Here is a 17,024-nt window from a genome sequence, read left to right on the forward strand (position 1 = left end):
AGCGCGCACGCACTACCTGAAACCTCGCACGCGTTCCGCCTCTTAACCCCTTGGGTCAGAGGAGAGGAAATGCCGGTTTTCCCCGCATGCGCTGTGCATGCTGAAAACCGGCAATTCCTCTGGGCCCACGCGTGAGTACCCCATCCGTACTTGCGCGTTGGGACAGGAATTACTGGCCCATTGCTTGGGTCAGGGGCAATGTTATGGAATTAGAAATTGGCCTTTGTGATGGAAAGGAGGCTGGGTCTGAAACTAAGCTCAATATGAATTCTTATTTACAGATGTAACACAGTTTAATCTGAAACTTTCCAACAGAAATACAGATCTCTGATGCAGTAAGATAGCACATTTCACAACCAAAGGGACATCCCAAAGTGCTTTACAGCCAGTGAATTACTTTAGAAATGTAGTCACTGTTGTTTTCTAGGTAAACGTGGCAACCAATTTGCTCAATGAGATAAATGATCGGTTAGCCTGTTTTTGGTGGTGTTGGTTGAGAGATAAATGTTGGCTAAGACACCATAGGAAATCCCCTGATCTTTGAATAGTGCTATGGGATTTTTTTACGTCCAGCTGAGAGGGTAAATAGGGCCTTGGTTTAACGTCTCATGAAAGGCAATATAATACTCCCTCAGGACTGCAACAACAACTTGTATTTATATAGCGCCTTTAACATAGTAAAACATCCCAAGGCACTTCATTGGAGTGTCACAAAACAAAATTTGACACTGAGCCACATAAGGAGAAATTAGGGCAGATGACCAAATGCCAGGTCAAAGAGGTAGGTTTTAAGGAACGTCTTAAAGGAGGAAAGAGTCGGAGAGGTTTAGGGAGGTAATTTCAGAGCTTAGGGCCTAGGCAGCTGAAGGCACGGCCACCAGTGGTTGAGCGATTTAAAATCGGGGATGCTCAAGAGGCCAGAATTCGAGGAGTGCAGATATAGGGAGGGGCGAGGCCATGGAGGGATTTGAAAACAAGGGTGAGAATTTTAAAATCGAGACATTGCTTAACTGGGAGCCAGTGTAGGTCAGCGAGCAAAGGGATGATGGGTGAACGGGACTTAGTGCGAGTTAGGACACGGGCAGCCGAGTTTTGGATGACCTCAAGTTTACGTAGAGTAGAACGTGAGAGGCCAGCCAGGAGTGCGTTGGAATAGTCAAGTCTAGAGGTAACAAAAGCATGGATGAGGGTTTCAGCAGCAGATGAGCTGCGGCAGGGGCGGAGACAGGCAATGTTACGGAGGTGGAAATAGTTGGTCTTGGTTATGGCGCGGATATGTGGCCAGAAGCTCAATTCAACGTCAAATATGTCTGGTTCAGCCTCAGACAGATACTAGGGAGAGGGATGGAGTCCGTGTTTGTGGCGGGGACCGAAGATAATCGCTTCGGTCTTCCCAATATTTAATTGAAGAAATTTCTGCTCCTCCTGTACTGGATGTTGGACAAGCAGTCTGACAATTTAGAGACAGTGGAGGGGTCAAGAGAAGTGGTGGTGAGGTAGAGCTGGGTGTTGTCAGCGTACATGTGGAAACTGACGCTGTGTTTTCAGATGATGTCACCGAGGGGCAACATGTTGATAAACAGGAGGGAGCCAAGGTTATATCCTTTGTGGACTCCAGAGTTTGCAAACTAAATTTGCTTGGATTTCGGTCCAAAGCGTAACTAGCTATAAAATAGCATTTTAAATTAGAGGAGGCCACAAGAATGGCTGATGTTGGAAATGGAGAATTCACGTTTGTGTAATAAAAAGTGCTCTTCTGAGATTGTGGCTTAAGATGTGTGGGAGAATAGTGTGCATAGAGCATTCCTGGTCATTTGTACTTTACACACAAATGCATGATGACGACATTGATTACAAAATGTGCAAGTGTTGAATTTCCCCGCACTGATATTACCATTACAAGAGAAATGCAGGGAACAGCACCAACCACTGTACATGGCCTTCTTTGATCTCACAAAGGCCTTCGACACTGCCAACCGTGAGGGATTATGGAGTGTCCTCCTCAAATTCAGCTGCCCTCAAAAGTTTGTCACCATCATCCGCCTGCTTCACGACGACATGCAAGCCGTGATCCTGACCAACGGTTCCACCACGGACCCAATTCACGTACGAACCGGGGTCAAGCGAGGCTGTGTCATCGCACCAATGCTCTCCTCGATCTTCCTTGCTGCAATGCTCTATCTCAGTAAGCTCCCCACTGGAATGGAGCTAATTTACAGAACAAACGGGAAACTGTTCAACCTCCGTCGCCTCCAGTCCACATCCAAGGTCGTCCCATCCTCTGTCGTCGAATTACAGAATGCAGACGACGCTTGCGTCTGCGCTCACTCGGAGGTCGAACTCCAAACCATCGTCAACACCTTCACCGAAGCGTACGAGAGCATGGGCCTTACACTAAACATCCGTAAGTCAAAGGTCCTCAACCAACCTGCCCCCGTCACACAGTACTGCCCCCCGATTATCAAAATCCACGACAAGGCCTTGGACAACGTGGACCACTTTTCATACCTCTGGAGCCTACTGTCAACAAGGGCAGACGTCGACGACGAAGTCCAACACTGCCTTCAGTGTGCCAGTGCAGCTTTCGGTCACCTGAGGAAGAGAGTGTTTGAAGACCAGGACCTCAAACCCGACACTAAGCTCATGGTCTACAGGGCAGCAGTGATACCCGCCCTGCTGTATGCCTCAGAGACATGGACCATGTACAGCAGGCACCTCAAAGCACTGGAGAGGTACCACCAACGCTGCCTCTGCAAGATCCTGCAACTCCATTGGCAGGATAGGCGCACCGACATCAGTGTTCTTTCTCAGGCCAGCATCCACATTGTCCGCATGCCCGATACGAGACTCCCAAAACAAGCACTCTTCTCTGAGCTCCGGCACGACAAGAGAGCCCCAGGTGGGCAGAGGAAATGCTTCAAGGACACCCTCGAAGCCTCCTTGGAAAAAGTGTAACATCCCCACGACACCTGGGAATCCCTGGCCCAAGACCGCACAAATTGGAGGAGAAGCATCCGGGAAGGCGCCGAACACCTCGAGTCTCTTCGCCGGGAGCAAGCGCAAGGAGCGTACGTCAACCCAAGCACCCCACCCACACGCCCCTTCAACCACCATCTGCTCCACTTGTGACAGAGACTGTAGGTCCCGCATTGGACTCCTCAGTCACCTGCAAACTCATTTTTAATGTGGAAGCAAGTCATCCTCGGTTCCGAGGGACTGCCTAAGAAGACGACAATGGTACAAAGTGACCCTTATCCACATCAAATGTGGACGAAGAACCTGTAGAGCATTCTCCAATCTGCGCAGGTTTTAAATGAGCTGCACCTGAACTGGTAAAATACTGTCATCTGGACCCCTTTTTTAGCAAGCCATCCCAATTGATTCTTGGGTGATTTTTCCTCACTCTGCCCTCTCCTCCTGGCTCAATGCAGTGTTACATGACAACTAGACCAAACTCAAGGCACCACTTAAAGTTTCTTGGGTACATGCAACATAAAGGCTCTGAATAATTGTTGGCAACTGACTGGTAGGGCAAATATTACCAAGTACAATAAGGCTCTGCCTATGATCTAATGCTTCTTTTCACCAATATAATCCACAATACGTCTGTCTTATCTGCCTCTTCCAATTGCATTCAGTATGTGGTTCTGAAACCCCACATTTTTAACAAATTAGCTTTTTACAGTTTATTAGGGTCTATTAGTACAAATTGTTGCTGTGGGTTTGTATTGACTGTTAATGTTGCAGTTTGTAAAATGTTATCATCTTGCAGCTTGTCATTTTTGTGCATGAACAATGAATTGTCAGATGCATGACATTCATTTCGTTAGAATAACTGATTTGTGGAACTGTATCATGGGCATTTAACATTTTCTTATAAATTCTGAAATTGGAGTTGTCTATAGTGGTGCGTGGTGCAAAATGTTGAAATATTAAAGTGCTGTGCTACCAAGTAATGGCGGGTGGTAATTCTCCACCTAATGGGTTCTTAGTTGTTGATGCTGTTGGGACACATAATATGCCTGTATAAGTTCATAACTTCTCACACAGGAAGGAAGGCGAAGACCACCAAGGCGAAGTCAATGGATACTATGCTTCCACACATCCTGGTGGCTGGTGTGAGCATATTGCTTGACTGCCCTCTTGGTTGGAAATTGCAATGTTTTTCTGGAGTAGGAGGAGGAGAAATAGGTAAGAACTGTACACGGGGAAGTTGTTTAATATGATTTATATAGTGGCCAAATTTATAACATCTATTAAGAAAAAGCCAAGTTAATTGTTGTCCTTCGGCTTTTTTCTTACTGCCCTTTCATAATAAACATTCAGTTTATAAAAGTCATTTTAATTAACAAGAAATATGTACTTTATCATTGAATTTTGAATTAAAATACTCCATAGGTTAGCATTACCTGACAATTGCAAAAACCTTTACTGTCGATTAGATATGCACAGCCTTTGAAATTTTTAAATCATTTTTTAAAAAATTAAGAGAAAACATATAGGGGGAAAAATTCGGTTGGTAGCGCCACCGATTAACGCCTAAAGAGGCCGAGAAGTGGGGCGCGAGCCAATTTCCGGGCGGGCGCAGGGTGCCTAACTGCTCGCCCCATATTGCCCATGCATTTAGCGCCGGCGCAAACTCGTAGCGCCTGCCCATGGGCGCAGGCAGATTATGATGTCATTTCAGTGTGCAACGCCTTTTGTGCACCCCGGATCGGAAATTCAGTGGCGCCCCCTTCCGTAGCGCCTGGCGCTATTAGTGACAGCTTACAGGGAACCTTACCCAATCGCGCTCGGTCTGGGGTGGCGTTATTTAAAGGGGACTGGTGTGGTTTAAAAACGGCAGCCATTTCTGGAGCACAACTTCTTCCTGAGTTACAAAGAGTTGCTGAGCTGCACACAGAGAGCCTTTTGACCACTGAGCCCGCACAAGCAGAGGAACTTCAGCCTTCTGACCATCGCCTTGCTGCTGGTGAGCTTTTACAAAGGGTACACTTCCTGTGCGCGCTTTTTATGGGGGCTGCATTGGAGGGGAACGTCCTGCTGCAGCATCATCTAGAAAGGGTATTGAGACGCAGGGAGAGGGGGCCGGCCATGGCCAGACGGAGGCGGGCCAACAGACGTCGCCACACCAGACCTTACGCTGCCAGGGTTTTCCGACAGCAGTTTTCCTACATGAACATGTCGGAGGAGCAGTGTCTCAGAAGGCTGCGCTTTAGAAAGGAGGTCGTGAGTGAGCTGTACCACCTGCTTCGGACAGATCTGCAGCCTCAGATAAGGTGCAGGACATCTCTGTCGGTGGCTGTGAAGATGACTGTTGCCCTGAACTTCTACGCAACCGGCTCTTTCCAGTCCGCATCTGGGGACATAGCCAGCATCTCACAGTTCGCGGTGCATTGCTGCATCTGTCAAGTGACTGATGTCCTGTTTCGAAGGAGGTGGCAGTACATCTCCTTCCCAATGACCCCGGACAAGCAGCGGGAGCGCGCAGAGGACTTCGCAGCAATAGCGGACTTCCCCATGGTGCAGGGTGCCATTGACTGCACGCACGTGGCTTTGCGGGCACCTGTTTTCAATCCGGAGGAGTTCCGCAACCGCAAGGGGTTCCATTCCTTGAATGTACAGCTGGTCTGTGACCACCGGCAGCTGATCCTCGCAGTCAATGCGCAGTTTCCAGGCAGCAGCCACGACGCCTTCATCCTGCGCCAGACTTCTGTTGCTGACCTTTTCAACGCCCCGGCTCACCCAGAAGGCTGGCTTCTTGGGGACAAGGGCTATCTTTTGTACCCGTGGCTGATGACCCCACTCAGGATCGCCAGAACCCCTGCTGAGGAAAACTTCAATACGAGCCATCTGGCGACGAGGAACATTGTCGAACACACAATCGGCGTCCTGAAGCAGCGGTTCCGCTGTCTCGACCATTCCGGGGGAGCTCTGCAGTATTCGCCCGAGCGAGTCTTGCACTTCGTCGTTGTTTGCTGCATGCTCCATAACCTCGCCATCCTACGTTCCCAGCCAATGCCAGCAGACATTGACGCACCAGCGGAGGAGGAGCAGGAGGACCAAGATGGGAGGGAGGGACTTTCTGGAAGGGCCGTGCGTCAGAGGCTCATCAGAAGTCGCTTCTAGGCCCCTCTGACGGAATGCTTGTGGTCATTCCAGGAGCAGGATTGGAGCCGCCCTCATACCCCCAAGCCAATGAGGGGCAAAAATCATGTAAAAACCAGACTTGGCCTTTGCAAATGAATAAAGTGTTTTAATACAAAGAAATTGCTTCATTTCAACATGAAAAAGGAATAACAACAGAAAGCTTAAAAAACACAGACACATAGACACGTGAGACTGTCCAAAACATGAGGTTCTCTCATGGCATCCTCTATGGCCTTGATTCGACCTCAACAGAGGCTTCATCCCCCTCCTTTACTCTTGGCCCCCGGATGGGGATCTCGGTCTCTTGCGGCTCTGGCCCCTTCCCTCCCTGCAGCTCCTCCTTAATGTGATCCCAGTGGCTGCAGCAAGGCTGGGGGAGGCCTGCTGACTGTCCCTGAGCGCAGATGCCCCTGAGGTGCGGCCTGGACGACCTCTGCGCCTAGAGGGCCCAGCTGCTGGCTGCTCCACCTGTGCATGGGTGGAAGCAGTCTGTCCTGTAGGTGGTGGCAGCTGCAGTGGGGAAGTACCAGTGGTGGCAGCAGGAATGCTGTCATCTTGAGAGAGGACAGTACCTCCCTGCTCCAGCAACACACTGGCACTCCCACGGGGCAGCGCTTCAGCATCCGGAGCAATCTGCTGGAGCACAGATTGCTGGCCTGCTGTGGTGCCCTGAGGGCCCCGGGTAATCCTGTCTGAGCCATCGAGGGTGGCAGCAGTCACTGGTCGCCTGGCCTCACTCTGCGAATGCAGGACACCAGCGAGTGATTGCGTGGCAGCACTCAGCGCTTGCGTTGCAGGTGCCAGTGCTTCGGCGAAGCCCTGGACAGCCCTTTCCAATGCTGACCCGAAGTCCACCGCACTCCGGGCCTGTGCTGCGCCGATGTCTTGGACACTCCGTGCCAGTGTCCCGATGGTTTCAGACAACCTTCCCACTGCAGCCATGAGCTCAGTGTTCCTCCTGCCAGCCTGGGCGCTCATTTCTCTGAGGGCACGCACCTCCTCTGTGCAGCAGCACTGGCGGCCTGACTCTCCCTCCGGGGAGACGGCACCCGAGCTTCCCTCACCCCCCTGCGTTGCTGCAGCCCGCTGGTGCCTGGAACTGCCTCCTCCTCAGAGCTGGTCCCCCCGCCCCCCCCCTCCAGGGAAGTAGTGCCCCCAGTCTGGCATTGGGCTTGCTCGCCTGAGGTTGGTTGGGATGGTCCGGCATCCTCCTGGTCGTCACCTCCAGAGTCACTCAGAGTGGCAGCTTGAGGGCCCGCAGCCTCACCTGGTGATTCACCATTTGAAAGCAGGGAGGTACAGGAGTGGCTTTAGCGTGAGGACAGGGTGGCAGCGAGGGAGGCATAAGTGCTGCAATGTACTGTAGTGGCTCGGCAGTGGAGAATCATGCTGGTGGGGGGAGCAATTGGTAGGAGAGAGATCAAAAAGGTGAGCGCCTTACCATCGCTGTCCACTCTGGGGTCGGCAGCTCCAGAGGCGACTGGTCCAGTCAGCCGGTGTCCCACTATCCTCTGCAGTCTCAGCTCCAACTCGCTTAGGTTCTGCAGGTGAGGTGGGCCTCCACCGGTGGCCAGCTGCTCTCGGCGGTTCCTCGCCAGCTTCGCCTGTAGGAGAAAGAACGGGAAGTGTTCAAGCATTATGCAATGAGCTGACATTACATGTCCTCCATGGTAGATTAGCCCTTACATTGTGCAATGAGCTGAAATTACATGCCCCCCATGGTAGATTAGCTCTTTCATTATGCATTGAGCTGAATGTGCATGTGTGTTTCCTGGAAGGGCCATGGGTGCAGGCAGACAGATGGCCTTTGGGGGTTCGGGCACTCTCCAGCCATTAAGTCAGGTGCAGATGGAGGGATGAGGATGATCATGGAAAAGGCACTCACCCTGACGACTCGAGTGAGGTCGTTGAACTTTTTCCGGCACCGTACGGCGCTCCTGGCCACCACGCTTCTGCAGGTCACTCTGGTGGCCACATCCCTCCATGCTCGCCGGTAATCTGCATGTTGAGCCCTCCCATCCTCAGGGTAGAGAATATCATGCCTGCGGTCCACAGCACCTACCAAAGCTCCTCGGTGAAGCGCTCTGCCCTGTCTCGCCCTCTCCATGTTTTGACAGGATGGAGCGCCTCAGGTAAGTTGGCGCCGAATTTAAGGCGTGCCAGGAAGTGCTGGGTCTGGTGATCCTACTCGACCCGCCCCTTTAAGAGCTGGCCGGCGCCAGTGTGTCTTGGGGTCAGTGATTATTGAAAGCACCTGCGCTGCGCCCCGCCGCTGCTAAATTGGGTTGCGCCCCCGGGATAGCGCCTTAAGAGCCTCGTGCACCGCCTGATTTAGCGCCGCAATCGCCCTCGGGCGCAACGACCCAATATAGCGCCAGGTGGCGCTAACTCGCAACTGGCGCTAGGCTTTGCGCTTCGCCAGATCTAGCGCCCCAAACGGGGCTATACCCAATGTGGTAAACCACTGCTAACTCTGTACAGGTCCGGGCATGTCTCCGCCCCTGGCTCCACCCCTAAGCCCGGGTATAAAGGTGACTCGCCACCCTTCCCCCCCGGGAGCTCTTAGGATGGATCCACTAGCAGAGGCATGCTCCAGTTCTTAGTCAATAAAAGCCTACTTCGTATAAGTTCAACTCGTAGTCTTTGGTGTTGTTGATAGTGCATCAATTTTATTGACGAAATTTTCGACATGGAGCAAATCTTGAAGCCGGAACGTTTAGACCTGGATCCTCAAGCAGCAGATGCAGCCAATAACTTTGAACACTGGCTGAGCTGTTTCGAAGCCTTCCTGGAGGCCTCCAGCACTACCGTCACTACAGATGACGCGAAACGGCTTGTCTTGAACTCACGGGTGAGCCACCGAGTCTATTCGATCATCCGAGACGCCACAACTTACGCGGCCGCCATCGCGACGCCAAAGGAACAATACGTGAGGCCTGTTAACGAGGTCTATGCCAGACACCACCTGGCTACCCGAAAACAGCGCCCCGGGGAATCGGGCGCCGAATATTTACTGGCACTGAGAGTCCTCGGCCGGGCCTGTAATTGCAAAGCGGAGACGGCCAAGGAATGCACGGAAGACCTGATCCGAGACGCCTACGTAGCCGACATCAGGTCCAACTATACACGGCAGAGGCTGCTGGAACAGAGGGGGCTCGACCTGCAGAAGACGCTGGCCCTCGCTAACTCGTTAGACGTGGCCCTCCAGAACATGGACGCCTACCCCCCTGACCGGATGGCCACGTGGATGTCACGGGAGCAGCCATCTTGGGACCCGGTAAGGCCACAAGCCGCCAGCAGCCCAACGACAGCTGCAATGACCAGAGGCCAGAAATGCTACTTCTGCGGCCAGGCCAAGCACCCCAGACAACAATGCCCAGCAAAGGACGCGACCTGCTCCAAATGCGGCAAGAAAGGCCACTACGCGAGAGTGTGCAAGGCGAAATCGACCCCCAATTCCAGCAGCGCCGCGTGTGAACCATGCAGGCTGCCATTTTGGACCCCACCAACCACGTGTGAGCCGTGCGGGCCGCCATTTTGGGCACCACCAGCCGCGGGGGAGCCGCCATCTTGGACACCATTTCAGGACCAGGCCCCCGGCGCGGGCGAATACTACAACGACCCACCGACCTCGATGATGGCCTCCATCACCCTGGACCAATCTAGGCCCCACCAACTAGCCAGGTCCATGATGAACGTAAAGGTAAATGGCCATGCCACAAATTGCCTTTTCGACTGCGGAAGCACGGAGAGCTTCATCCACCCCGACACGGTGCGACGCTACTCCCTATCGGTTATGCCCACACGCCACCAGGTCTTTATGGCCTCAAAGTCCCATACGGCGGACATCGGCGGCTACTGTGTAGCGACTCTGACAGTGAACGGCGTGGAGTACAGAGATTTTAAATTCCTCGTCCTGCCACAGCTCTGCGCTCCCGTACTGCTAGGATTAGACTTCCAGTGCCATCTGGAGAGCGTCACGATGGCATATGGCGGGCCCCTGCCCCCACTTACAGTCTGCAGCCGGCAGAATTTAAACACGGCGCCGCGCAAAGTATGCAGGCTGTCCACCCTGAAGGTCAAACCCCCCCCCCCGTTGTCCGCTAACCTCGCCAAAGACTGCAAGCCAATTGCTACTAAAAGCAGGCGGTACAGTGCCGGGGATAGGAGCTTTATTAAATCAGAAGTAGAAAGACTCCTGAGGGAAGGGATTATCGAGGGCAGCACCAGCCCATGGCGAGCCCAAGTGGTGGTAGTGAAGACCGGCGAAAAACAGCGCCTGGTTATTGATTACAGCCAGACGATCAATCGATACACGCAATTAGACGCATACCCACTTCCCCGCATATCTGACATGGTCAACCAGATAGCACAATACCGGGTATTCTCGACGATTGATCTGAAGTCGGCATACCACCAGCTCCCCATCAGGCCTGAGGACCGCCAGTACACGGCCTTCGAGGCTGACGGTCGCCTCTACCACTTCCTCCGAGTCCCCTTCGGCGTCACCAACGGGGTCTCGGTCTTCCAAAGGGAGATGGACCGGATGGTTGACCAGAACGCGCTGCAGGCCACCTTCCCCTATCTAGACAACGTCACCATGACCGGCATGACCACGACGCCAACCTAGAAAAATTCCTCCGTACGGCCCAACGACTGAATCTGACATACAACAGAGAAAAATGTATGTTCCGCACCACGCGCCTCGCTATTCTTGGCTGCGTGGTGGAAAACGGAGTCATCGGCCCCGACCCCGACCGAATGCGCCCCCTCCTGGAACTACCCCCCCCACTGCCTAAAAGCCCTGAAGAGATGCCTAGGGTTCTTCTCTTACTACGCCCAGTGGGTGCCCAACTATGCGGACAAAGCCCGGCCCTCATCAAGTCAACCTCCTTCCCCCTGACGGCAGAGGCCCGTGCGGCCTTCACCCTCATAAAAGAGGACATTGCAAAGGCCACAATGCACGCAGTGGATGAGTCCATCCCTTTCCAAGTGGAGAGCGATGCATCCGACTTCGCCCTAGCCGCAACCCTTAACCAGGCGGGGAGACCCGTGGCCTTCTTTTCACGGACCCTCCAGGGCCCCGAAATTCGACATTCCTCAGTCGAGAAGGAGGCCCAGGCGATAGTGGAGGCTGTACGGCACTGGAGGCATTACCTGGCCGGTAAACGTTTCACCCTGCTCACTGACCAACGGTCAGTAGCATTTATGTTTAACAACAGACAAAGGGGGAAAATCAAAAATGATAAGATATTGCGGTGGAGGATCGAGTTATCCACCTACAACTACGATATCTTATACCGGCCCGGGAAACTTAATGAGCCCCCAGACGCCCTATCCCGTGGGACATGTGCCAACGCACAAGTCGATAGGCTACGGACCCTCCACAATGATCTCTGCCACCCGGGGGGTCACCAAGTTCTTCCACTTTATTAAAGCTCGCAACCTGCCTTACTCCATCGAGGAGGTCAGGACCATGACCAGGAACTGCCAGGTCTGCGCCGAATGCAAACCGCATTTTTATAGGCCAGACAGGGCACACCTGATTAAAGCCACCCGCCCCTTCGAACGTCTCAGCGTCGATTTCAAGGGGCCCCTTCCCTCCTCTGACCGCAACACGCACTTCCTCAATATTATTGACGAGTACTCCCGTTTCCCCTTCGCCATCCCCTGCCCGGACATGACCAGCGCCACAGTCATCAGGTGCCTCAATGACCTGTTCGCCATATTTGGCTTCCCCAATTACATCCACAGCGACAGGGGCTCGTCGTTCATGAGCGATGAGCTGCACCAGTACCTGCTCGAGAAGAGCATAGCCACGAGCAGGACTACCAGCTACAACCCCCGGGGTAACGGACAGGTAGAGAGGGAGAACGCAACGGTGTGGAAGACCGCCATGCTCGCCCTAAAATCCAAGGGCCTCCCAATCTCCCGCTGGCAAGATGTCCTCCCCGATGCGCTCCACTCCATACGATCACTGCTCTGTACTGCCACAAACGCCACCCCTCACGAGAAGATGTTCGTCTTGCCCAGGAAATCCACCTCGGGGACATCAGTACCGCCATGGCTGACGTCTCCAGGACCCGTCCTGCTCAGGAAACACGTGAGGAGCCATAAAACGGACCCCCCTGGTCGAAAAGGTTCACCTCCTCCATGCCAACCCACAGTACGCCTACGTGGCGTATCCTGACGGGCGGGAGGACACAGTCTCAATTCGAGACCTCGCACCCTCAGGTACCACCCGAAACACCATCGATCACCATCCACTACCTCCACCCACCACCACTACCCACGACGCACCACTGGGGTGTCTACCATGAACTGACGACATGCCGGTGCCATCCCTACCCCGAGAGGACGACACGCCAGTGCTCCGTCCCACGCGAGAAGCGGCCGCGAGCAAAGAACCGCCGCAACCGGCACCACGAAGATCATTACGGCAGACAAGACCCCCGGAGAGACTTTTGTATACGAACTTTTGAAACACTTCACGCCGCCGGACTCTTTTTTTAAACGAGGGGTGAATGTGGTAAACCACTGCTAACTCTGTACATGTCTGTGTGGTAAACCACTGTTAACTCTGTACAGGTCCGGGCATGTCTCCGCCCCTGGCTCCACCCCTAAGCCCGGGTATAAAGGTGACTCACCACCCTTCCCCCGGGAGCTCTTAGGATGGATCCACTAGCAGAGGCATGCTCCAGTTCTTAGTCAATAAAAGCCTACTTCGTATAAGTTCAACTCGTAGTCTTTGGTGTTGTTGATAGTGCATCACCCAATTTCTCCCCCATACAGTATTTCATAGTTGTTGTACAGTTTTGTGCCACAGTACATACAGGATAGTATATTGACACATTTGTTGTCAGTACAGTTGTGCACACATTAGAAAATATTAATTGTTAGGGGTTGGGATAATTTAATGACTCCAAAGGGTTTGGCTGAGTCCGGGATATCCAGGGTCCTGCCTGGATATCCCGGACTGCAGCAGCAGTATTGCCCTGTGTGGCAAATTGGGAGGGTCCATCAGCGGATGGAAGTACAGTTCCAGGGGCATTGTCTCAAGGAATTTTTGCAATGTGGCCAGGTCTGAGAAAATGTGTTTAATTTGAAGGCAGCTGAATCGGTTGTGTTGGATGAGGTAAATTAGTCCATCAATTGGAAGGTAGTATTAACGCTGAACAGGAGTGATGCTGTGCTGCAGGGTGGGTGGTGGGGGAAGAGAGGAGGTAGGCGAGGGCTCTGGAAGAATGCAACACTGATTAATTCTTTATCTTTTGTCAAATGTGTTACAGCTGTTTGCAGTATTTGCTTCACAATGATGCCAATCCAGCAATACGAGACAAGCAGGGTTATAATGCAGTCCACTATGCTGCCGCATATGGGCATAAACAGTGTCTGGAACTGGTAAGCAGTTTTATTTATATTGGGTATAATCTTTTCTTTAATAGAAAAAGTAGCTTTCAATTGTTATTTGAAACCTATAAATGTCATTTAGCTAGAGTTAGCATTGATTGCTTGATTAGGTTGAGATGAATGCAGTGCATTTATGATGAGTCCATGTTTATGATGTTTGAGGGTATATTTATAAAAACAATCTCTTTGCAATAAAAAAAAAACAGATGCCTCAATCCCAATATTAATCATTCAGACTTAAACTACTGGTCTATAAAGAGCAACAAAATTCAGAGGTGCCCATCATTGACAGATGTGTGTTAACAATTTGCATAGTACTATGGAATAAACTTGCTCAGTTATGTTTAAAAGTTACATTTGGAGTGCCTTCTTTCGATCTTCCTGCATGCAAGAATAAAGCTTGTGAAGTAATCTCTCATTGTTGGAAACAGTGTTAAATATTTTATGCTCATTGTAGTCTCTTGAGTTACACACCTTCAGCTCGCACCAGTAAGGTGGGTTGTTAAACTTAACCAGTTTTGAGGACTCTTGCTATCTCCTGCCTTGCTTTCTGAGAGAAAGAATGACCACAGAGACTGACAAAATTGGACAAATCAAGGATGTACAAATTTTCTAAGAGTGTGCTGAAAGGTGTTCTATTTCACAATTCGGCTCCTTCAGTTGAAAGTTTTGAAATCGCAGCCCTTTTTAATTGACTTTCATGCATTCTTGCCTCATGCTGCAGTTACGGAACTGAAACTCAATTGAAGCCCAGTGATGAGGCTGATTAGAAAACTCCCAACTGTTGAAAAAGATTTACAGAGCGACAAAAGTTCAATATTTGTGAGAGCAGCTCTGTGATTTAGAGCTCTATGCAATTGAATTTAAAAAGGGAGTAAAGGAAGTAATTCAATACAATTTAAGTATATAAAGTCATTTGACACCCTGTGATTGAGAAACCCAAATGTGAAAGTATGGATGGAATGCATGTAAATGTCATTCTTCTGATGGAATTCTTGCACTGCTGACAGCTGAAAAACAGATGTTAATAGCAGGAATATATTGGGAATTAATACATGGTTATAAATAACTCAAAATGTCAGAATGTAGAGCATTGCTTGCCATTTCGGTGGCTGGGTACTCCATTGTCCTGTTCCAAAGAAGGCAATGAACATTTGCACTAGTAAAATGCAACTTTTTATATATTACAATTTACTGTAAAGCTGTCTTTTGGATGTTGTATTTGTTTAATATTCCTTTGTAAATACTATACATATATGTTTCTTTGGTACAAATGTTGTCTTTCCAAAAAATCCTTCCCACTAACTGAAATTTATAATTACCAAAAATTCACAAAGTTTAACTTCAATTTATATAATCTAGGAATAAATTTAGACAGGAGACGAGGGAAGACAAAGAATTGTGGCTAGATCAGTTTGCCTTGTATTCATTTACTTGCAAACTATGGGAAAGGCTGGTCACATAACTTGATAAAGTAAAACACCTGCGTTGTATTCAATTCAATTGTATTTAGTTTATCTATTTGTAAAACAGTTCTTTGCTGAAAAATACTGACTCTAGATATTGGCCTAGTGATTCCACTAGTTTGCGCTGGTTTTTCGCACGAAAACAGCCAAACCAGCGTAAAAGATTGAGGAATTTTAAGTGCAAGTTACGCCAACGTAAAAGAGTTTCTGCGATCTTTTACGCTGGTTTAAAAAACATCACACTGGATGCTGGCTCCACCCACAAAACTGGCCATGCCCCAAGAGTTTTCACTAAATCCGCCCGTTTGCGGTCCCTTGAGGAGGCTCTTCAAATTAAGCTGATTTTTTTTGAGGCGCAGATCATCCTAACCGCCTGGAAACTTGGCCAACAACTGCCCAGCCATTGTCTTTGCAACTCTTATGGCTGTGAAAAACAGGTCTGCTTTCATCAGCACATGGGTATATATATAAAGCTTAAATAAAACATATAAAAATCCAAAATAATGCACATACACTTTAAATGAGTTTATGCAAATATTAGCCCTGATTAAGATGTTTAAAATTAGTTGAGAAAAATCTTTTTTTATTGAGGTTGGTGCAACGAAGGGACTTACGAATAAAATTGCAATTCAGTACATTTATAATGATTAGAATTCTGTAAATTGTATGATTATTTGGGGATTCCATTGCATATCATTAGGGGATTCTCTTCATAAATTATTGCAATGGAATCTCCCTTTGTGATTGGAGGACCGGGCCCACGTGATCCCAGGATGCTTCCGAACTGCCTGGGATCCGTGGGCCTTTACGCTGCTGGAGGCCTGAGACCACAACTCTACGCAGCCTGGGCGCCTGGAGGTAAGTTCGGAAATGTTACACGGTGTACTCCGGAGGTAAGCCTCTGACCGCAATTTCAGGGCCATTATGTTCATATCATGCATGTTACTTTAGAATGAAACTTATTTGTTTTGTATTTAATATCAACTTTAATTAGAACTGTTTGTGATTGAAGAGCCTTGAATGCTCCCCATTTTTTAGTCTTGGTGCTTTTACCATCTCTCCACTAGTAAAGACAACAAATTTCTAGAATGTATTCACGACAGTTTTCTAGAACAATGTGTTTTAGAACCGACAAGGGAACAAGCCATACTGCATTTAGTGCTGAGCAACAAACCAGAATTAGTTAACAATCTGACCTTATCCTTGTTTTCAAATCCCTCCATGGCCTCTCTCTTTCCTATCTCTAATTTCTTTCAACCCTGCATCCTCCTGAGATAGCTGCACTCCTCCAATTCTGCCCTCTTGAGCATCCCTGATTATAATCGCTCAACCTTTGGTGGCCGTGCCTTCTGTTGCCTAGGCCCTAAGCTCTGGAATTCCCTCCCTAAACCTCTCCACCTCTCTACCTCTCTTTCCTCCTTTAAGATGCTCCTTAAAACCTACCTCTTTGACCAAACTTTTGGTCATCTGCCCTAATTTATCCTTATGTGGATCGGTGTCAAATTTTTTGTCTTAAAATACTCCTGTGCAGCGCCTCGGGATGTTTTACTACATTAAAGGCGCTATATAAATACAAGTTGTTGTAATAAAGGAGCATCTTGCAAATAGTAGCTGTAATATAATTGCATTTGATATTAGGTTTGAGAGGGTGAAATGAGAGTCACAAATCCAAAGTTTTAAAATTAAGGCAAACTCAAAGGGATGAGAAATAAATTGACCACAGTAAACTGGGATAAACTGTCAATGGGCAAACCTACAGACAAACAGTACGAAGTATTCAGCAAGTATCTGGTACGATAGAAAACTAGTACATACCCCATAAAGGCAAAGGCTCCACTTGTGTAGTGTGTGTAGCAAACATTCAAAGACCGAATGGATGAGCTACAGAATTTGTTCATCCCAGTTTGGCATAAAAATAAAACAAAAAAGGTGACTCAACCGTGGCTAACAAGGGAAATTAGGGATAGCATAAGATCCAAGGAGAAGACATATAAATTG

The 17,024-nt window shown here is 49.7% G+C and overlaps 1 protein-coding gene across 10 annotated transcripts in view; it reads left to right on the top strand.

Moving 5' to 3' along the window:
• The window catches only part of LOC147120214 (serine/threonine-protein phosphatase 6 regulatory ankyrin repeat subunit C-like), a 247,481-nt gene that overhangs the window by 156,957 nt on the left and 73,500 nt on the right, over positions 1-17,024 (top strand). For all 10 annotated transcript variants that reach the window (XM_085985811.1, XM_085985812.1, XM_085985813.1 and 7 more), the window contains exon 17: positions 13,440-13,551. In XM_085985811.1, coding sequence (XP_085841937.1) covers positions 13,440-13,551 — 112 coding nt within the window. The remainder of the gene's footprint in view (positions 1-13,439; positions 13,552-17,024) is intronic.

This window comes from Somniosus microcephalus, chromosome 4 (genome assembly GCF_052327205.1).
Source record: "Somniosus microcephalus isolate GS21.2 chromosome 4, FLI_Smic_1.0, whole genome shotgun sequence".
Taxonomy (NCBI): Eukaryota; Metazoa; Chordata; class Chondrichthyes; order Squaliformes; family Somniosidae; genus Somniosus; species Somniosus microcephalus.